The sequence below is a fragment of the Schistocerca nitens genome, chromosome 10, assembly GCF_023898315.1.
Source record: "Schistocerca nitens isolate TAMUIC-IGC-003100 chromosome 10, iqSchNite1.1, whole genome shotgun sequence".
Classification (NCBI taxonomy): domain Eukaryota; kingdom Metazoa; phylum Arthropoda; class Insecta; order Orthoptera; family Acrididae; genus Schistocerca; species Schistocerca nitens.
The window spans coordinates 168,226,238-168,250,518 of record NC_064623.1 but is presented as its reverse complement, the minus strand read 5'-3'; the positions used below and the strand labels follow the sequence as shown (position 1 = coordinate 168,250,518).

Sequence of the window (24,281 nt, the reverse complement as noted above, 5' to 3'; positions counted from 1 at the left end):
GATGAAAACTTAAACCAGAAAAATCATGTGATAAGTCTGCTAAAATGTTTAGGTTCAGCTTCCTTTGCCATAATAATAATTGTCAAAAGTTATTTTTTATGGATAAACATTAATATGAACAATGTTCAGTTTTATTGAAGCAGTCTGTGCTCATTGCCCACTATTAGGATAAAAGGAAATACTGAAGTGTCCGATCCCACCCGTCTGCTTTGACCCATGACGTCACAAATGTGGCAGAAACGACCATAAACCACGATTCCAATATGACACATATAAAGTCGTTACATACACATTATGAGGACGAAAATACATCGAAAAACAAACACACACATGCTCCACAAAAAGCCTAATGACACTAATGGGACAAGCACGGGAAATAGGGGGTTTTGGGTGGGGACAAACCAAATATAAACAAATTTAGACACCCACGCCCATACAAAACCTTGCAAAATGATGAAAAAAACTGACATCACAAAACTCCCCAAATACCACTAAACAAAAAAAAAAAAAAAAAAAAAAAAAAATCATCTGGAATCAGACACTTCCCTTGACCTATATAGCTCAACAGCAGCTCCCGATCCCATAAATTAGGACCTAACACTTCCCTTGACCTATATAGCTCAAAAACATCTCGCGATACCAATACCAACATTCACAGCCACACATTGGGATCGAACACTTCCCTGGACCTGTTATCCTTACGACATCTCCACATACAGCCGTCCCTGGTCCGAGACGCCAGAACTTTAAGTAAGCCTCATTTCTTCACGACATACTGAACACTTCACGACTTCATCCAAAAATCCAAATAGTTGAAGAAATTTTATTAGAGACAATGCACTGTCCCCCATCATAGCTGACAACCGAAAACTGTTGACCCTGTCAGTCATATCCATACCTACCAAAGACGTAAAAAAAGCAATTTACCAAAATTCACACACGATGCCACACTCGCAAACTAAACCAAAAATATCACCTATCACACAACCAGAGAGCACCACCGATCGCATCAAAACGACACCTACAAACACGCCATTCTCACAAACTAAATTCCGCGCTGTTGTGACGTCACACACCACAACAGCCTTACGTCACGGGTCAAAGCTGACGGGTGGGATAGGACGCTTTGGACGACCTGGATAAAAATGTAGTGTTACAGACATAACTCAGAAAATCAAAGATAATATTCATGTATTTGAAATTCTTGTAAAACCTGTGATGTCTCCAGTACACATAGAAACTTGTGGTATTTGTATAAATACTAGGGACAGTGTTTACAAAAATATGTCAGACTTTAAATAAATGTGCTCTAAGTGGTCTAAAATAAGACAAATGTTATGTATTTAATATTTTAGTTTTACAGGTGCAACACGTCAGATAAGAGAATATATTTAGTTTAAAAGATTTAATTTAATTTGAACAAAAGCTAACGTTTCTTGAGACTCTGTGATCAGCTCTTGTAAAGTACACACTACTTGGTAAATATCAACTTCACTGGTAGCCTCGTTTTCTGGCAATACATATTGATTTCCTACTCTCAGAAGGCATTTAACTAAAATGTTCTTATTTGACATTCTTCTCTGACAACTTGTACAGATGTGCTAGTTCAGATTCAGTGATAACAACAGCCCTCTGTCCAAAAGCCTGCGAAAAGTTTTCAGCATTGCAACAGGTTGTGAAAGAATGTACTGTTCTTCTTTTTGTACACTGTACGCTGCAATAAGTTAGAGTGCGCCTCAGACAGGAAACCTATTTTAACCGTATATTTCCCAATGGCATAAAAACTGCGGAACTGCTGAGTGTTTGGAAGAGGTCTGATATCACTCCAACACTGCTGTAACTTGTCAGTATGGCTCGTTACCTTCTCTGCTGGGACTGCTGTTATATTAAATTTATCAGTTATTGATTTTGCACTTGTACAAAAGGTGTGCAGTCAGTAATGAGAGCTTGTCTAGCTTTTCCAGACTGCAACACATGATACTTCAGAATTCCTCCCAACACCATCAATAGTTCCTTTTCCTTGTGATTGCAAAAGAAATGCCAATGTAAAGCAAGACAACAGTCTTCTTTCCTGAAAGTTATGTTGGCTACAGTATTTAAAATGTTGAGAAACTCCATCAGAGAGTATTTCCATCACTTTACAATTAGGAATTTTATTATAAGGAAGGACAGGAATACCACAGTCAGTCGCAGCCCCATCAGTTTTTTATTGTTCTTGCATATCTAGGTTTCAGCTATAAATATCCATCTTCTGTGAATGTGATTTAATTATAATCCAACAAACTCCTATTGGTACATGTCACAACACAACTTTATTGATGACATATACTGATGGGAACTTGATAGATTACAACTCAGTCAGATGCACTGAAGATAGTTATTTATAGATGAAATGTGGATATGTGAGAACAATGAAAAACTAATGGGATTGCGACTCATTGCCGTACTACTGTCCTTCCTTAATATACTGTTGCTGTTCACAGTGGTTCTGTATGGTATCAGAATTGGTGTAGGAATTTTATTTTTTTGTTTCTAAAGTATTTTCTGACTAAAAACATGAATAGCTAGCTTATCACATTGCAGATAATCAGATTCAGTAGCAGATGAAACTAGACTGGTAACTGTCTGCGACTTTAACTACTCTTTCTGTCTCAGTCATTATTCCATTGATACCAGCTAATGAGTTCTTGTGAGGAGACAGTCAGTTGAGGAATTCTGCATACTTCTTTAAGTTTTCACATTTCTGCAGTGTGTCAAACATTTTTTGAGACACATTTTGGAATTCCTTGTGTAATTAGAGCATTACATCTGTAATAGAGTTTCTGGCACTGTGATACGTTGTAATTTTTTGTTTTTATTTTTTGTCATAGCTAATGAAAAGAGCAAAATAATTTTTGTTTGAAATTATGGATGTGTAGCAAAATTTGTGCAGATGTAACATTTAATAAATTCCCTATTTTATTCTTTTGTAATGTTAAAAGCATTTCAAATTTTATTTGAATTTGTGTAAAAACAAAGATGATGTGACTTACCAAACGAAAGCGCTGGCAGGTCGATAGACACACAAACAAACACAAACATACACACAAAATTCTAGCTTTCACAACCAACGGTTGCCTCGTCAGGAAAGAGGGAAGGAGAGGGAAAGACGAAAGGATGTGGGTTTTAAGGGAGAGGGTAAGGAGTCATTCCAATCCCGGGAGCGGAAAGACTTACCTTAGGCGGACAAAAGGACGCATACACACACACACACACACACACACACACACATATTCAAAGACAAAGAGTTTGGGCAGAGATGTCAGTCGAGGCGGACGTGCAGAGGCAAAGATGTTGTTGAATGACAGGTGAGGTATGAGTGGCGGCAACTTGAAATTAGCGGAGATTGAGGCCTGGTGGGTAACGGGAAGAATCTCCGCTAATTCAAGTTGCCGCCACTCATACCTCACCTGTCATTCAACAACATCTTTGCCTCTGCACTTCCGCCTCGACTGACATCTCTGCCCAAACTCTTTGTCTTTGAATATGTCTGCTTGTGTCTGTATATGTGTGGATGGATATGTGTGTGTGTGTGTGTGTGTGTGTGTGTGCGAGTGTATACGCGTCCTTTTTTCCCCCTAAGGTAAGTCTTTCCGCTCCCGGGATTGGAATGACTCCTTACCCTCTCCCTTAAAACCCACATCCTTTCGTCTTTCCCTCTCCTTCCCTCTTTCCTGACGAGGCAACCGTTGGTTGCGAAAGCTAGAATTTTGTGTGTATGTTTGTGTTTGTTTGTGTGTCTATCGACCTGCCAGCATTTTCATTTGGTAAGTCACATAATCTTTGTTTTTACATATATTTTTCCCACGTGGAATGTTTCCCTCTATTATATTTATTTGAATTTGTTTTGAGATGTCTGAATGATTCGTTGGAAACAACTGAGTAGCAAAGAAATACAGCACTATCAAAATATAATGTATCAAAAGTCATGAATTTTTCCCCACTTTGAGTGAATGTCCATTAGTTCCTTTCGGCAGAAATATGATCTATTCATCATTATGGTGTAAGATATTGTACAGTTTCAGAAATGGGTTTATGTACATCAAGACAAAAATCTATAGCATTTCACATTTTCTATTTTGGTTTCACTTTTGATGGGATTAACCTTAAGATAGTTTGCGTATTTTCATTCACCGGTGTCTTACATGATAATATTATCATAAATCTGCAGTTGCCCTCTACAACAACAATGGATAAACAGCAGTTTCCCACAACCAGCCATTAATAAAATTGATGGAGAACTTTAAATCACTGTGTAACATTAATGCTGCCTTTTCATGAATGTCAGCTTAAAAGTCACAGAGATACCCAAACATGCGGCTTGGGAAACTCTGCTAAATTCCACAAGGTCTTGGGAACGAATTTAAGAAAGACACACAAGGCTTGGGAACCTTTATTAAGCAACTCACTAACAGGCTTGTGAAACTGAAAGAAGTCCCTCGGTCCTGCCTGGACTTACCTGGCTATCAGATGTGAACCCTTGGCAATAATGATGCTAAATTGTAGTGGCAAAAACCACCATTTACCATTGCAGGTTTTAGTTATATTGTGCCTGATGATAACTTCAAAAAACCCTAGGTTTTTATGGTGCTCCAAAGTACTGATTTTCATGACAAATTTACTATATAACTGCAGACCTTCAAGGGGAAAAATAATTACAATTTGATATTTTATAACGAAAAAGGTGTTCTTTCAAGCAATAGGTAAAACAAGTATGGATCAGTCACACATTTTAAGAAACTAGGACTCAAAAATAGCTTACTTTGGCAGAAAATTTGTTTTCCAGCAGCTTCACGTCTATCTCCAAAGAGTATTAACTCAGAAGTGATAAAATTTAGTAGATTTATAATTAAACTACTGGGCAAGAAGGTCACAAAGGAACAGGTTTCTAAATCTTGTATATAAAGAGATCAAGCTAGTTCAACCTGGGAGAAAATTTGTTACCATACACTTTGAGTGGCATTTGGAGCAAAATAGTGAACCAAATGACTTAAAACTTACTGAATGTGCACAGTCCATATTGTTCACTTGTATTGTTCAGTTTTTTAGCTTAACGAAAATTGTCTGCTGAATTATGGCATTTCAGAAATGGCTAAAATTTTTGAAATGTCACCATATTTGTGAATGCTTCACTTAAGAGGCCCTTGTTGACAAAGTGTTAAAAACTTGGGAGCTAGAAATTTGGAAATTTTCCTTTGGTCATTTAGCAAACCTGCACACTGAATTTGAACTAAATTGTAGATGGTCAAGTGAGGACGGGTAGACCACTAAACATGGAGTCTCCCATGCCCACCAAGTTAAGTGTTAAACAAGTGGCTGTTTCTGTTTCTTCTACTCTCGTCACAGATTTACCTTTTGATTTATAAGCTAATGCTAGTCTGCTAAGATGTGTTTTACACATCTTCTGTATCTATTTGTACCATGTGTTGTGTTAACTTATAGCTCCTGTGTCATTAAATGATGTTAAAAATATGTTTTTGACATGGCTACTTACTAAAATTAGAGTTCCATTTTCACCTCATAGTGACTGGAATAACAAGGGAATGTAATGGAACTTCCAAATATGAGAGCTCCATCAATACCACCAGGTTATTCCATTGGCTATGATTTCAGTAGTCTTACCAAAAAATATTTTTTGCATGGCATTTGTGCTTGTTGTGGCTGTGCCCTCTTCCAATGTTTTGTTGTTCCTGGCTGTATGAGGAGAGGATGGTGTGATAGGTGGGTGGCCAGTTTCCTCTCACTGCAACACAAAATGCACATGTGGTTAAAATAAGCTTTATTACAGAAACCAATTGAGTATTAACTTCAATTATGTCCAGTCTGAAGTTCTGTGGTTAACAACAATCAAGTAACATGTACTACTTCTTGAATCTTGTCCGTGTCCATATCACAACTATATACAGTGACTAAAGTTCCCTCACAGCTAGCTGAGGTGCAAGGCGATGACTATCGCTGTGAAGACGTAGAGCACGGTGTGACATATTGAGGTGCAATGTTAACTGAGTACTGAGCTTGAGAGATTGAGACAGCTCAGTCAGTGGCAATGGCCTTATGCACGCTGCCCATGGGGCATTATCTGCGGGTAGCCTGGGGGTGTGTCAAGGTCTTCTCCTTTCATAGGTGTGCCTAATTCAGTGCCTGCTATACAGTTTTTCCTAGTGTCGACCAGTGTTAAACATCCATAATTGGGAAAATTGTTTTAACCTTAAAATTGTTTACTGTGTGTGTGGACCCGTGCGCAAAGAAATTAAATATTTATGAGCTTCTTTGTAGTGTAGCCACACACAGCACTCATGTAATTCTCTTGTTTACCCCAAACAGTCCTATTTCAATGTTCTGTTACCTAATGTCAAATTATCATTTAGCATATTGTAACAACATAGCCACCATGAAACTCTTAAGTAATAGTGAGTGATCAGCAGTGACATTTTGCATTAACAGCATGTATATTTAAATATAACCATAATGAGCAGATCTGGTCTATGACTCTAGATTTATAAAATTATCAACACAGTTACCTGAGAGGCATCTTCATCTTCTGACCTGGAGAATCTTGGTTGTGACATCTGTAGATGGAGATTTATTGTCTCCAGATTCCAATGTAAATGTTAGAAACCAATGTTATCGAGGCTGTATAGTTCTACTTGCTGTCATTAGCCTGCCATTCTCTTTCTCTCTACTTTCCTCACCAGCAGCTTTTAATCAGATTTGTAACTGTGAATAGGATTTAAGATTTCCTGTCAGAAAAGTTGCAATTCACATAAATTGATGATATGTCATCTAATGAGACCGAAAGTCACCAGGAGTTCAAAATGAATTGCAAAACAATTTAGACAAGATATTTGCAAGGTGTGAAAAGTTGCAATTGACCCAAAGCAATAAAAAAATGTCAGGTCCTCCCAGGAGTACTTAAAAATTAAATTAAATTTGGTTACATGACAAACAAGACAAATTTAAAGGTTGTAAATTCTACCAAGTGCCCAGGGACTAATACAAAGAAATTAAATTGGAACCATTGCACTGGAAAGGTGAACCAAAGACTGTGTTTTATAGGCTGAAGACCCAACAAATCCACTAAAGAGACTGCTCACAGTTTGCTTATCTTTCCTCTTCTTGAATACTGCTATGTGATATGGGTCCTTACCAGGTAACATTGACAGAGGACAGAAAAAAAATTCCATCGCAAAACACGGGAGAGAATGTCATGGATATAAGTGAACTGGGTTGGCAGTAAATAAAACGAATGCTTTTTTGCTGCAGTGAGGTATTTTCCTGAAATTTCTGTCACCATCTTCCACCTTGGAATGTGAAAATATTTCATTGACTACCACCCATTTAGGAAGAAACAGTCATCACAATAAAATATGATAAATTGGACTTTGCACAGAAAGATTTAGCTGTTCATTTCTCCCATGTGCTGTTCGAGAGTGGTATGGTCTAGAAATAGTCTGAAAATAGACAGTGGAGAAAAGAACAGAAATGCATTGTGAATTACGTTGTTTTATTAGAGCAGATCTAGATTTCAACTATTACATAGTCATCTTCAGTGCATATAGCAACAGGTGACATTAGCCCAAAGTGTCAATAATCTAGATCTACTGTAATAAAATGATACAATCGCTTACTGTTATTTTCTCGATTGTCTATAGTCAACAATCGCAGCACACAAGAGTATCGTATGGATTCCATTCTGATGATCTGAAAGTGGTTCTCCAATGTACTTTCTGCCAAACACTTCAGAGTAATCATGTGGATGTAGACAAATGTCAAATTTTCCTTCTCTGTTGATCACAGTCATCCCCTTTGCTAACCTCATTGCTCTCTGCTGGAGTGTTACTACTGTATCAATAGAAATTTCTGAAATGTAAATCAAATTAATTTATATGCATCTCTAAACAAATTAGGCACAAAGTAAATGATAGATTACACTAGTCACAAATAAGTGATATAATATTCCAGTCACATACTATATCTTAGTTCTCTCCCTCCCCCCCTCCCTCCTTCCCCCCTCCCTCCTTCCCCCCTCCCTCATTCCCCCCTCCCTCCTTCCCCCTCCCTCCTTCCCCCCTCCCTCCCTTCCTTCCTTCCTTCTCCCCCTCGCCTCTCCCTCTCCTTCTTCCCCTCTGCCTGTGTTCAAAAATAGCAATGTATACTGATGACAGCAACATTCTAACCAAGGACCCGAAATCAACCATAAGCACAGTTTTACAGGAAATCAAATAGGGTGTTGCAGTAAACAAAATTGAAACATAACATTGTTATGGCCTGAGTATCAGCTGGCAGGTGTGGTCAGTGGTTGGTACTGAGAAATGAATTAACAGTGTACCAATAGCTTTTTACACTATGAAATAAATTATTTACAGGAAAGTAAAGACAAAGCAGCATTATATGCTGGGGATAACCCAAATGAGATTGTGCTGTTTTAAGCAAACTGGTACCACATCACCGTCTGACTGTCCTAATTTAGGTTCACTGTGGTTTCTTTCAATTATTTCAGCCAAACCTGTGATTGTTCCTACTATAAAGCCAAGACTGCTTCTCCCATCCTTGTCCAACTAGTCCTGTGAGTATGTAAATGAGTGAATACAGGGTGAACCCGAATATTTCATGGGTTGCCCACGTACGTTTTCTGGGTATTTTGATATAAGAGGTCTGTGGTATCCAGTGACTCATTACAGAGTAATTGCATGTCATTTGATTTCTTGCCCTTATTACCAAAAATATTTGCTCAACAGTGCCAAAAGACTCAGTACTTATTGCTGACAACAGTAAGACCCACTTAACTCTTTGCCCTCAGGGTTACATTACATACTGCTTGGTTATGTCTCAGGTTTGTTTTTCCAGCAGTGTTAGTTGTACATCAACAGTAATACACAGCATTATGGGTAGGTATACTGAAGAAGGGTTGGGCAATATGGACCTCAAGTATGGGTTCACTGAATAAAATGGAAGAGTAGCGTAATGACGGTATTCTCAGCACTTCTGCATATATGGCAACCACATCACAGTGCTTTTGTGTCTTCATGCAGGTGTGTACAAGAATACAGGTCAGTCCATGTTTTGGTTAATGCACGTTACTGGCATTTTCATGGGTGTGAAGGTACTCTGAGGTGACAAAAGTGATTGGATACCTCCAAATGTCTCGTGGAACCTCCTTTTGCCCAGTGTAGTGTAAGAACTTGATGTGGTATGGACCCAACAAGTCATTGGAAGACCCTTTCAGAAATATTGTGCCTCTACAGCCATCCATAATTGTGGAAGTGTTGCTGGTGCAGGATTTTGCATACAAACTCACATCTTGATTATGTCCCATAAATGTTCAATGGGATTTGTGTCAGATGATCTGCTCGAGAATGTTCTTCCAACCTGTGGTGAACAATTGTAGCCCAGTGATATGGCGCGTTGTCGTACATAAAAATTCCGTCGTTGTTTGGGAAGTCCACGAATGGCTGTAAATGGTCTCCGAGTAGGCAAACATAACAATTTCCAGTCTGTGATTGGTTCAGCTGGACCAGAGGATGCAGTTCATTCTATGTAAACATAGCCCACACCATTACGGAGTCTCCACCAGCTCGCACAGTGCCTTGTTGACAACTCGAGCTCATGGCTTCGTGGGGTCTCCACCACACTTGAATCTTACCATCAGCTCTTACCAACTGAAATTGTGACTCATCTGACCAGGCCACGGTTTTCAATTTGTTGAAGGTCCAACCAATACGGTTAAAGGCCAGGAGGACCGCTGTAGGCGATGTCTTGCTGTTAGCAAAGGCACTTGGTTCAGTCGTCTGCTGTCATAGCCCATGCCACATTTTGCCACACTGTCCTAATGGATACGTTTGACGTGCGTCCCACGTTGATTTATGCAGTTAGCTCACACAGTGTTGTTTGCCTGTTAGCACTGACAACTCTACATGTAAATACTGCTGCTCTCGGTCATTAAGTGAAGGGTGTCTGCCACTGTGTTATCAGCAATCAGAAGTAATGCCTGAAATTCGGTATTCCCAACACAGTCTTGACACTGTGGCTCTCAGAATATTTAGTTGACGTGGAAGTCGCCCAGTGTGGCATCACCTGAAATTATTTGCAACCCAGCAGCTGAACTTCCCTGGATGGGGTATCCTTACCAACAATGCAACATGATCATTTCATTTCATTGAAATCCCTAACGATTTCTGAGGTAGAATGCAACATGATCATTTCATTTCATTGAAATCCCTAACGATTTCTGAAGTAGAATGTCCCATGTGCTTAACTGCAACTATCTTTCTGTGTTCAAAGTCTGTGGCCATAAATGTCAGTCACGTTTTCATATGAATCACCTGAGTATAAATGACAACACCACCAATGCACTGCCCTTTTACACCTTGTGTTTGCGATACCACCGCCATCCATACATGTGCATATCCCTTTCCTAGGACTTTTGTCACCTCATTCTATTTTCACAGAAACAAAGCTAATTGGGGTACCAAACCGAATAACTCATAATCACATTATTACCCCCTAGTGAACCGCTGGAGTCCATCAGTCCCTTGTACCAAAACACCCAGGAAATACTACTACTACTACTACTACTACTACTACTACTACTACAAAACATTCTAACTGAACTTCTTGATTAGTATTTACTCAATTTTAACTTGTTATCTAACTGAACATCAACGAACTTTAGTTGAGTGTGTCATTTTGTGGATTACTGTTACTGACTACTTCTAGTGGTATCAGGTAACTTTTGTTTTCTTTTTTGCAATTGTGTAATATGAGCCTTTTTGAGATTAAAATGTGAAACTGTTTGCTATGAACCAGTGAATTGTTGGCCTGATTACTTACCATATGAATTATGTGTGGTAATGTTGAATTTGGGCTCATGTTCAAGACACTTGTAGACCCTGTGGATAGTGTGCTATAGAGTGAGTTCTCACATTTTTGCTTCTGAAGTATCTTTGCTGGGTGCAAGAACCCAATTTAGTCACCTGCCGAGACTAAAGTGCCAATCTTGTGACTGTAGATTCTCAATTAGATATGTTTTATTTGAGTTATGAAAGCTAGTTGAACAATACACTTGAGTGACTTGCATCACCCTACGTGAATAGACTAAAGGAAATGCTGGAATGCTGGAGACAACAGCTTTTAGGCATTAACAGTTTTGTCTTGCACTGTTACAGTTGGCGACGTCTCAGATAAAGGAAGAACCCAACATTCAGTCTGGTGCTTTTGGTATAAAGCACAGCTATAGAGGAGAAGAGGAAGTAATTTCATAATTCTCCCCAACTGTGTGCGAACACCTGGTTGGCTCTGAAGATTTTTTTCCTGTCTCGCACTTTAAACACAAAGTGAGTTGCTGCTCTCACAGAAACTAGACATTGTCTTTCTCAGTAGAGTTTTTATTGCTAGTTTTTTCCTGCTTTGCTCACAGTATTGTAAAGCATGTTCATACTGAAGAAGCAAGTTAATCAGTTTCCTCTGTTTTGTCTAGTTAAATATTAAAAAGGTTTAATGAAGTTATCTATTAGAAGACAAATGATGTTAAAATATGAAATAGTTCAGTTTTTAACAGCTAGCTTAAAATATGTATATTGCGAGTAAATGAAGTGTGTGTTGCATTGGTCCTTCGTAAGAAGGGATCTTCTATAAAATTTTGTGTCGTAATTGAAAACTAATGTAAGAGTTATGTATTTATGTATGCTATTGGCTGGCTGTAGTTCTTCTTCCTCCAATTTTTCTTTCTAAGATGTCCTCCATAAATCATTATGCCAAATTGTGTGTCCAATTTAGTTTAGTTTTCCTCTTTTGTGTGTTGTTAAGCAATGTTCTTTTTTTGTTCATTTCTTTAGTTATTGCTCATGGAATTTCTTTTCAGTCTTTGATATTTTTATGGCTTTTTTATATGCATAGCTCCTTTATTTATAATTGTTTTCCTCTCTTGTTCTCCAAGAATGTGTCCATGAACTGTTCATGAAACATGAGGGATATTGTTTAAAATTTCAATAATTACAGCGGCATGCTCAGCAACAGTGTGGTCTAGTTGTTTTTTGGCCACAGTTTGTGTAGATCAGATGACTGGTTTCACAAATACCCCTACCTTTGATGGGATATGTGATGTTTGTGACTGGACTAGAGTAGGTGGTGGTGGGAGGATATATCGGACAGGTCTTGCATCTAGGTCTATTACAGGGATATGAGCCATGAGGCAAGGAGCTGGTAGCAGGGGTTGTGTAGGAATGGATGAGCGTATTGTGTTAGTCCGGTGGGCGGTGGAATACCACCTTGGGGGGTGGGAGGGTAGGAAGGATGGTGGGAAGGACATTTCTCATTTGTGGGCACAACGAGAGGTAGTCGAAACCCTGGCAGAGAATGTAATTCAGTTGCTCCAGTCCTGACTTTGTCTGGCTTATGTGTCACCATTGTCTCACAACACTGTCTTTCATTCTGCCTATGAAATGTACAAATTTCGTTACAAGAATCTGCATGTTTCTTTTTCTCCATCTTACCACCTTACCCCCCCCCCCCCCTTACAACCCCCCCACCCCCCTCCCTTTAGGAGACAAATCATTTCAGAGTCAGCAGAATTTGTGATAGCAGTAGCCATCCCAAATATGATATGTGGCAACAGAGCTATGGGCCAACAGTAGCTACATAAAAGCTACTTACCCAACCACACATATTGAGATGCAGTTGATGTGACAACACAGGGTGTCTCACCTAACACTGCCACTTCAGATATCATTGGAACAACAGTGATATTCAAAAACGGTTTCCACCAGCATGAACATACAGCAGAGGCTTAGGAAACCAAATACTGTGCAAAATTTTAAGACATAAATAAACACTATTTTCAACACAAACTTGTGTATTTTTAAATGGACACCCCCTATTATTTCATATGCAATCAATAACATGAAAAATCACAAAAATAATGACATTGGTTGCATTGCGATACGTCAGTTACATTCCAAGAAATTGCAAAACGAAGTTGATGCTTGAAATAAATGAAGCACACAGCTAGTGCACATCCTGAGACGCAAGTGTGCACCTCACGCTATCTGTGTCAAGGGCTCACACAATGGGAAGGTATGCACAATCCACAAAATTAAAAAAGTAACATGTCCAACGCAAAGTTACATTTTTCAAATTGTAAATGTATGGTTATTCTAGCGAAGTGACAACTAGAGCTACAATTAGATATAACACACTTGAATTCACTTCGCTAACCACATTTACTAGTACCCTGTCACCCACAGAAACTGTATTGTTGTGCATTACATCCAGCAAAGAAAATACACCCACAACTTGACCAATGAAACTGTGTCACGTCAACAGATGTTCGAAGTGCCCTCTATTTGCATCAATACATATTTGCAGACAGGTAACGAGAGAGTGTTGCACAGATTGTAGAGTTTCTACAGATATTTCTGCACACGTCGCAGTAATACGATGTTACATATCCTCTACTGTCATTGGGGGCTCTTGATACTCTCTGTCTCTCACTGCACCCCAGAGAAAGAAGTCTAATGGCCTCAAGTCTGGGGACCATGCCAGCCTTCGCACAGTACCTCCTCGCCCCATCCACCTATTTGGAAATGTCGCATCTAGAACTTCTCTGGCAACTTTTTCATTGTGTGCAGGACATCCATCATGTTCGAACCACATTGATAGATGAGTTTCCAATCCTAGATCCTCCATGAGGAGTGCTAGTGTGTGTTGAAGAAGTGATGCATATCGCTGTCCATTCGATGTTCAATGGTAAAAATAGGGACCTACAATACAGTTAGCAATGATACCGCACCAAACATTGACACTCCAATTTCGTTGATGAGGAACTTGGCGAATCCAGTGGGGATTTTGCGTGGACCAGTAGTGCGTGTTCTGTAGATGCACATTACTATGATTTGTAAATGGAGTCTTGTCCGTAAACAACGTATTGCTTAGGAATACTGGATTACCTTGTAACTGCTAAAGTGGAAAGTGACAGAATTCAGTGCAGGATTCAAAGTCTTTCCCATACAGTTCTTGGTGCAGTGAGATATGGAATGGATGAAACTGATGCTGATGCAAGATTTTGCACACACTACTGTATCTGTTGAGAGGCCAGACAAATGTGTGGTTCCTGAAGAGGGGCAGCAGCCTTTTCAGTAGTTGCAGAGGCAACAGTCTGGATGACTGACTGATCTGGCCTTGTAACACTAACCAAAACGGCCTTGCTGTTGTGGTACTGCGAACGGCTGAAAGCAAGGGGAAACTACAGCCGTAATTTTTCCCAAGGGCATGCAGCTTTACTGTATGGTTAAATGATGATGGCGTCCTCTTGGGTAAAATATTCCGGAGGTAAAATAGTCCCCCATTCGGATCTCCGGGCGGGGACTACTCAAGAGGACGTCGTTATCAGGAGAAAGAAAACTGGCATTCTACGGATCGGAGCGTGGAATGTCAGATCTCTTAATCGGGCAGGTAGGTTAGAAAATTTAAAAAGGTTAATGGATAGGTTAAAGTTAGATATAGTGGGAATTAGTGAAGTTCGGTGGCAGGAGGAACAAGACTTCTGGTCAGGTGAATACAGGGTTATAAATACAAAATCGAATAGGGGTATTGCAGTAGTAGGTTTAATAATGAATAAAAAATAGGAGTGCGCGTAAGCTACTACAAACAGCATAGTGAACGTATTATAGTGGCTAAGATAGACACGAAGCCCATGCCTACTACAGTAGTACAAGTTTATATGCCAACTAGCTCTGCAGATGACGAAGAAATTGAAGTAATGTATGATGAGATAAAAGAAATTAATCAGGTAGTGAAGGGAGACGAAAATGTAATAGTCATGGGTGACTGGAATTCGACAGTAGGAAAAGGGAGAGAAGGAAACATAGTAGGTGAATATGGATTCGGGCTAAGAAATGAAAGAGGAAGCCGTCTGGTAGAATTTTGCACAGAGCATAACTTAATCATAGCTAATGCTTGGTTCAAGAATCATGAAAGAAGGTTGTATACATGGAAGAATCCTGGAGATACTAAAAGGTATGAGATAGATTATATAATGGTAAGACAGAGATTTAGGAACCAGGTTTTAAATTGTAGGACATTTCCAGGGGCACATGTGGACTCTGACCACAATCTATTGGTTATGAACTGTAGATTGAAACTGAAGAAATTGCAAAAAGGTGGGAATTTAAGGAGATGGGACCTGGATAAACTGACTAAACCAGAAGTTGTACAGAGTGTCAGGGAGAGGATAAGGGAACAATTGACAGGAATGGGGGAAAGAAATACAGTAGAAGACGAATGGGTAGGTCTGAGGGATGAACTGGTAAAGGCAGCAGAGGATCAAGTAGGTAAAAAGACGAGGGCTAGTAGAAATCCTTGGGTAACAGAAGAAATATTGAATTTAATTGATGAAAGGAGAAAATATAAAAATGCAGTAAATGCAGCAGGCAAAAAGGAATGCAAACGTCTCAAAAATGAGATCAACAGGAAGTGCAAATTGGCTAAGCAGGCATGGCTAGAGGACAAATGTAAGGATGTAGAGGCTTATCTCACTGGGGGTAAGATAGATACAGCCTACAGGAAAATTGAAGAGACCTTTGGAGAAAAGAGAGCCACTTGTATGAATATCAAGAGCTCAGATGGAAACCCAGTTCTAAGCAAAGAGGGGAAAGCAGAAAGGTGGAAGGAGTATATAGAGGGTCTATACAAGGGTGATGTATTTGAGGACAATATTAAGGAAATGGAAGAGAATGTAGATGAAGATGAAATGGGAGATACGATACTGCGTGAAGAGTTTGACAGAGCACTGAAAGACCTGAGTCGAAACAAGGCCCCGGGAGTAGACGACATTCCGTTAGAGCTACTGACGGCCTTGGGAGAGCCAGTCCTGACAAAATTCTACCTTTTGGTGAGCAAGATTTACGAGACAGGCAAAATACCCTCAGACTTCAAGAAGAATATAATAATTCCAATCCCAAAGAAAGCAGGTGTTGACAGATGTGAAAATTACCGAACTATCAGTTTAATAAGCCACAGCTGCAAAATACTAATGCGAATTATTTACAGACGAATGGAAAAACTGGTAGAAGCCGACCTTGGGGAAGGTCAGTTTGGATTCCGTAGTAATGTTGGAACACGTGAGGCAATACTGACCTTACGACTTATCTTAGAAGAAAGATTAAGGAAAGGCAAACCTTCATTTCTAGCATTTGTAGACTTAGAGAAATCTTTTGACAATGTTGACTGGAATACTTTCTTTCAAATTCTAAAGGTGGCAGGGGTAAAATACTGGTAGCGAAAAGCTATTTACAATTTGTACAGAAACCAGATGGCAGTTATAAGAGTCGAGGGGCATGAAAGCGAAGAAGTGGTTGGGAAGAGAGTGAGACAGGGTTGTAGCCTCTCCCCGATGTTATTCAATCTGTATATTGAACAAGCAGTAAAGGAAACAAAAGAAAAATTTGGAGTAGGTATTAAAATCCAGGGAGAAGAAATAAAAATTTTGAGGTTCACCAATGACATTGTAATTCTGTCAGAGACAGCAAAGGACGTGGAAGAGCAGTTGAACGGAATGGACAGTGTCTTGAAAGGAGGGTATAAGATGAACATCAACAAAAGTAAAACGAAGATAATGGAATGTAGTCGAATTAAGTTGGGTGATGCTGAGGGAATTAGATTAGGAAATGAGACACTTAAAGTAGTAAAGGAGTTTTGCTATTTGGGGAGCAAAATAACTGATAATGGTTGAAGTAGAGAGCATATAAAATGTAGACTGGCAATGGCAAGGAAAGCGTTTCTGAAGAAGAGAAATTTGTTAACATCGAGTATTGATTTAAGTGTCAGGAAGTCATTTCTCAAAATATTTTTATGGAATGTAGCCATGGAAGTGTAACATGGACGATAAATAGTTTAGGCAAGAAGAGAATAGAAGTTTTCGAAATGTGGTGCTTCAGAAGAATGCTGAAGGTTAGATGGGTAGATCACATAACTAATCAGGAGGTATTGAATAGGATTGGGGAGAAGAGAAGTTTGTGGCACAACTTGACTAGAAGAAGGTATCGGTTGGTAGGACATGTCCTGAGGTGTCAAGGGATCACAAATTTAGCATTGGAGGGCACCGTGGAGGGTAAAAATCGTAGAGGGAGACCAAGAGATGAATACACTAAGCAGATTCAGAAGGATGTAGGTTGCAGTAGGTACTGGGAGATGAAGGAGCTTGCACAGGATAGATTAGCATGAAGAGCTGCATCAAACCAGTCTCAGGACTGAAGACCACAACAACAACAACAGCAACTTCAACACTGTGCCTTATTCCTACACCTCGTGCAATTTCTCCTACACCCACTAGAGGATTGTGTGCTACAGCAGCCAGAACAGCAATTTCATTTCCATTGCCAGTTGCTGGCGTTGTACGTCGACATTTTGTGGGAGTTCAGCTTCCTGTTTCCGTGAGTGTCTTGCAGATGTTGCCAATCATTCGACATGATAGACACTGCCGATCTGAGTAGCATTCAGTATACAGTGTCACAGCTGCGGTTTCATTTCTGTGACATTTGCCGTAAATTAAAATAATATCTAGTTTTTCTTCACTACAGAAGGCCGGCATATCGAATAGATGATGGCAAATATAACAAGCCACAAAAAAACAGGCTTTAATGTGGCGACATATGTGAATTACATTACAGTATGAGAGTAGTTCAGCAGACCAGATTAGGAGACACTTGTACACTGAAGGTGTTATTGGTATGTTTACGGCAGGATACAGGTGCCAGTGCAGGCAACCCTTGCTCTGAGCACAGTACTACATGCGATGCATTACGTCAGAAACTGTGACACCGTTGCTATCCTTTACAAGCCACATATTTCAGAACTTATGACATTTAGAAACATGGAACCAAGTGTGTTACCTCTAATTGTCATTTTGCAACAATAAATATTATGCGCAGGACATCTATCATTCTGATACCGCATTATTTGACACATTACGGACCGGTTCAAGTAAGGTACAGCTCAAGAAGGTGCTAAACTATCCCCCTTTAGAAGTGCCATCAATGAAATATGGGCCATTGATGTGTTCTCATACAGTACCACGCCATACATTAATGCCCCACTGGTGTAGTATGTCAATCACGATAACCGGCAGCGTGAGGTGAATGCTTGAGTCTCAGGATATTTGCTAGCTCTGCACTTCATTTATTTCAAGCATCAACTTCACTTCGCAATTTCTCGGAATGCAATTGACATATTGAGATGCAACCAATGCCATTATTTTTGTGATTTTTCATGCTATTGATTGCATACGAAATAATGGGTGGTGTCTATTTAAAAATACACAAGTTTGTGTTATAAACAGTATTTGTTTATGTTTTAAAATTTCGCATAGTATTTGGTTTCCTAAGGTCCTGCCGTATGTTCATGCTGGTGAAAACCATTTTTGAATGTCTGTTGTTCTTCCAGAGATATTTGAGGTGGCAAAGTTAGGTGAGGCACCCTGCATATATTCTTTCATGTGCCTCATGCAAACAAAATCAATTTTCCTCATAACGTGGGCCAAATTCCAAGATAGTTCCATCTTCTAGTCAGCTTTACAGACTGGCCCTCTTCAATCTTCTTCATACTTGGAGGATTTCCTAGTGATAAGACACAATTCTCAAAAAAGAACTTGAAATTTCCAGTTGCTGTTAAGTATAAAACATTTGAGCTCATACCACTCACCAGTAGGTGAGTGGGTAACATGAAAATCTGGTAATTTTAAAATTGTTGGTTGAAGTCTCATTGTTTGCAACTCTTTGTTTGTACTTTTATTTGAATTCCACATTTATTGTGAAAGAATGAAAAAATATTATATGTCAATAATACTGTTCAGTCTCTAGAATTAAAAACACATTTCATTTTCTATTTGATGTTTCACATTTTTTACAGAATTGTAATTAAATGCATACTTGTATTTTAATCTGATAGTAACTAAAAATAAAAATGTTATTTTTATTAAAAAATTATGCTTTGATATTTGTTAATTAACTTTCTCATTTGTGAATGAATATGAAGACATATAAGGGCGGGGCAAAAATATGAAAGCACCGAAAACACTATATGTACATTGCCATGTCTGATACAGTGTAGGAAATCTTTTGGTGTGTAAAATGGTTTCCAGTCACTTCAGAATGGATAAATACATATACCACTCTCCCTGCAAAATATTGGCAAGTTCAGGTAACTATACTGGAGGTGGACAGCAGTCGCACACTCTTCTCTCCAAAGTAGACTAGAAAGGCTGAATAGTATTGAGATTTGGCACCTGTAAAGGCCAGGAGAGACACGACAGTTTATCCTCATGCACTCAAAGCCAATCCTGCATGATGCGATCTGTGTGAACAGGGGCCTTGTTATCTCGGTTCACTGCATCAACATTGGAGAACAAATATTGTCCATTGGGATGGATCTGATCAGCTAAAATGACATAATACTTGGCAGTAATGTGACCTTGCATAGTAACTATGGCGCCTGTGTAATACTACATTATGGTTGCCCACATTATCACCAAACCCCTGCCATGTTTCACTCTTAGAATGTAAACACGGACAGAATTTGGGAATGGTGTGAAACAAGACTCGTCTGATCAAATGACTTTCTTCCATTGCTTTGTAGTCCAGGTTTTGTGGCTTCGACACCTTATTTTCCTTTTACGGGAATTTGCATTACTTGTGGTTCTGGGATTCTAGCCTGCAGTTCCCTGCTTATGGAGCTCCCTTTGTATTGTTTTGATGCTGATAGGGTTTATGAATGTGACATTCACTTCTGTAGTGACTTTTGCAGCTTTTGTTGTGTTATTTTTTGTCAGAATCCTCTTCTGTGATAGTTTATTGTATCACACACTTTCATTCATGTTGTGTCTTAGCAGACAATGTTTTTCTGCTTTTCCTGTATGCTGTATAAATCTTCGATTGGTGCTTCTTGAAACACCAAGCACTTTGGATGCTGTGGTTATGGAAGCACCCACCATACGCGCACTAACAATTTTTCCACATTCGAATTCATACGGCTTCAAATAATGCACTCAGAACTACACAGAACGTTGTACTGACCTCAACTGACATGTGTAATGTTTTGAGGACACTGCACAGGTGCTTCTCGTGGTGAAATACAACAGTGTAGCCTGCACGCTCGTCTAGCACCTGCATTTGCATTCGGGCATGGATTCTTCATGCTGTTTCCATATTATTGTCCGCCTCGTGTGCATTGCCACAGCTGAGATTAGAACGATGAGCTTTATGATAACTAGCCTGCTATGTTAACAGTAGTAAAAGATAGATTGTTACTTACCGTAAAGATACCATGCTAAGTTGCAGACAGGCACAATTAAGAGACACTTATACATAAGTGTTTGGCCAGAGCCTTCATCAGAAAAAAGAAACACATAACATTCATTCACACAAGCAAGCACACCTCACACACGCTTGACCACCAACTCAAACAGCATTGTGGTCCAAGCTGCGAGAGTTGACAGTCGTGTGTGCATGAGATGTGTTGCTTGTGTGAATGAAAGATGTGTGTTTATTTTTTTCTGATGAAGGCTGTGGCAGAAAGCGTATGTGTAAATTTCTTTTAATTGTATCTGTCTGCAACTAAGCATGTTATCTTTACAGTACGTAGCGATCTATCTTTTCCTACATTATTGATTTTCCTACCTGGAGATCCAATAGTTTGTTATGTTACACATTCAGCTACCATTGATTATGTTAATAAGCTAATATTTTGCACTTAACAGCAGTCAGAAATCATCTGAGCCCCAAATGAGACAAGTATGAAAAAAATTGAAGACGAGGCAGTCCGTGAAGTCACCTTCTAACATTGTTCAGTCTTCCATGGTGTAGGACACTTTAAATGTTAAGAAAATAAAAACTATATAATGTGCTTCGAAATGTGATTTTTGGCTTGTAAAAAGAGAGAATCTCCTATGTATTACATACTGCTTCAGTTAATTGTTATTGGCTTATGTTTCAGGAAATAAGAGCAAAATCTCCAGTGAAGTATAGCAGCAAGGCACATATGGAGGAAGAAGAAGTTGTCCTGGGACTGATTCCTGCAGCAGATTGGGTGTGTGGTGGAACTCCTCATTCTCGCTCATTGGCTTGTTAACACTTCTTGATGCGTGCAAACTAATGTGGAGAAGGTTTTGTGCTGTCCTAATTCTGGTGCATGCTTTATTAAACAGCACATCAGTGTGAGAATAATTGAGGAGCATTTTTTCAAAACTTGATAAACACAAAATAGTAAACTTCTTAGGAAACATATTTTTAAAATATCGTACCTAAGTGCTAATTACATAAACAAGATAATTTAACATTTACACAGCTCTAGTAGGCATGCTTCCAGTTGTGTGTATACTTTTCTAAAATTTTCATTCATTATTTGAGAACTGAGGGGAACCTGCCAGGTTAGCCAAGAGCGCTAATGCGCTGCTTCCTGGACTCGGGTAGGTGCGCCGGCCCCGGATCGAATCCGCCCGGTGGATTAACGACGAGGGCTGGTGTGCCGGCCAGGCTGGATGTGGTTTTTAGCTGGTTTTCCACATCCCCCTTGGTGAATACCGGGATGGTACCCATGTCCCGCATTAGTTCCACACCTCACAAACATTTGACACACACTCCCACTGTTTCATGATTTTCACTAGACGTAGACAGCTGGGGTATACTCATTCCGCCCCAGGGGTTATGATGTGGCGGCAGGAAGGGTATCCGGCCACCCCTTAAAATTAAACATGCCAAATCCGTACTTAACACTGCCGACCCTGCGCCCCATGTGGGATAAGGGCAGTAAGTCAAAGAAGATGATTTTAGAACTGAGGGATAAAGTTTCCATGTTTTTTCAGAAGTCAATAAATGTAAAGTTAAAAGTTTTGTTAATGTTAAACATTCAAGTAGATTTTTCCTCCATTTATTTTCTATCTTTAACATTAATTATGAAGAAAGCTACCTTATTGTTCATTTTGCACAGAAATCCAATACTGTACTTCAATATAACACTTTAATCTCATCACAGTATTATGAAAAGGATTGTGACCTTTCCGACCGTCTTTTTGTTGTGCCTATCTGCGACTCAGCATCTCCGCTCTATGATGAGTAGCAACTATCCTTTTCATAATATTGTTACATTCTGCCCTGGATTTTCCATTGTTTGACTTGACTCATAGTTTTTCACAAATGTTTATAAGCAAAAGTGCAACAAAGCAAAAATCCTATTCAATTGCGATACGAAATACAGGCTGCCACAATACTAAACTGGAATTGTACTGGTCCCTTTCAGCAATATTCTTATAAAATTCCACTACTCCTTCTGGTGTGTTAAAATGCCTCATAAGTTTTAGGACATACTTTTTCTTTTCCTTGCTGATGATGTTCTTCTTTTGAAGGTGGCTGCTTTCCTCATTTATTGGTTGCAGTTTCTGGATTTTTGTATCTCAACGTAAGTGTCCAATACTGACAACAATACCTCCTCCTTAAACTTTTCTTAAGCCATCACTCTGTGAGTAAGTTATTTTGAAATGCATCTTTGATCATAGGGCTTTCTGTGCAATAAACTTGAGATACACTGTTTCACAATCTTTACTTAGTATCTTCACTATGCCAAGTTGTTCCATCATTTTATAGCTTTAAGTTGGGTGAAGAATACCTTCCTTTCTCTGGTAGTCATTATCCATTCTACCAAATGCTCTGTCAGGATTATAGCTGTGATCACAAATAGAGGAATATGTACCAGTTCATTAAATTATCTGCTTTCTTCCATGAAGACCATTAGTGTGCACATCATAACGCATTTTTTATTTTGACTGGTACAGGAGTTGGAAAAAAATGGATCATTTCCTGGCTGGGGCGCCTCACGATGTATGAGAAAATCCAATAGAGCAGAGGCTACTTTGTTGCATCCTTTTGGTCCTTCTGTTTCCAGCCAATTGTAAAAAGCAATCCCCTCCTTTGTCTGTGCTCAGAAATGAATCAAAATGCACAAATTGTGTAGCCAAACCTGTCTTGAATAGATTACTTCATCTACCTGAGAGGTTTGGTATTAGCTGAGGCTGTTGTATATCAAAACATTCTTTAACCACATTTGGATTTTCTGCCTTCATTATTGCCCAAAACTTTTTTGCACACAGTTGGTGCAGCCTGTGGTTTTTTATTAATTGATTCTTTTTCACTAGATCTTGTTCATTTTGAGAATGTGTTGGTGCATATCTCTGATGTTACTTGAAATGTTACAGCACATACGGATACTATCTGGCGAACTTTTTTCCTTATGCTGTACTTGATCAAAACAGTTTTCTCCCATTTTGCTTCTTTCTTGATGTCCCTCCTAGCTGACAAATCTGGGTTGAACTGTGCAATAACCAAGAGTTAATGTTGTTGTGTACACGCTAATTTATTTCTATTGTTGGTTCTGGCAGCAAGTGCTTGCCTACAGTTTATGTTGCATTTTTCTTTTTTTGTAGAAAACACTGTCACTTTATTATTGTCAGTCATGTTCTGTATTGTTTTTCTTGCTTCAGGTGTCTCAGGAGCAAAGCATAGTTTGTGTTAATTGATTTTTGCTTTAACTGGCTGAGAGCAAATATCGAGTTTTGCAAAAACTTGTGGATTACAACAGCAAATATTGGCGTTTGGCGAAGCCATTTCAGCAAGTCATGCATAGTAACCAGCTTGATTTGCAACTACAAAAATCTAAATTTTGGACATTTTTATCAACTTTTGGAACAAGGCTCCTCAATTATGATAAGATGGAGTCTGCCCAACATCTCTGACTGTAGTGTGGGACAAATTTAGAGGTTCACATTTTCACCAAAATCCATGCCTTTAGTGGATATTAAACAATACATGCTATATAAATCATAAATATAATGGAAGTCTTCTAATGATACCCATTGTGTCCTGGATCTACTGGAAAAATAAAATAAGAAAACAAATGTGTTTTATTTTCAGAAATTCTCTTTTTCTTAAAAATTAAAATTCTGAATTATAGCATATCTGGATTGATTTAAAAGTTTGTGAGGGGAGTCATTATGCTCATTCTGTAGAATTACATCTTGACAATGTAGGAAAAGATGATTACTACTTACCATAAAGATGACATGTTAAGTTGCAGACAGGCACTTACATAAAACTTTAGACCACAGCCTTTATCAAAACACACACACACACACACACACACACACACACACACACACACACACACACACACACACACGAGCACACCTCAGGCACACATAACCA

The 24,281-nt window shown here is 39.1% G+C and overlaps 1 protein-coding gene across 1 annotated transcript in view; it reads left to right on the top strand.

The window, feature by feature from the left end:
• LOC126210203 (uncharacterized) overlaps window positions 1–24,281 on the top strand; it is a 158,945-nt gene that overhangs the window by 6,744 nt on the left and 127,920 nt on the right. The window contains exons 2-3 of the mRNA XM_049939381.1: window positions 11,205–11,372; window positions 21,022–21,114. Of these exons, the coding sequence (XP_049795338.1) occupies window positions 21,067–21,114 (48 nt within the window). The 5' untranslated portion in view covers window positions 11,205–11,372; window positions 21,022–21,066. The remainder of the gene's footprint in view (window positions 1–11,204; window positions 11,373–21,021; window positions 21,115–24,281) is intronic.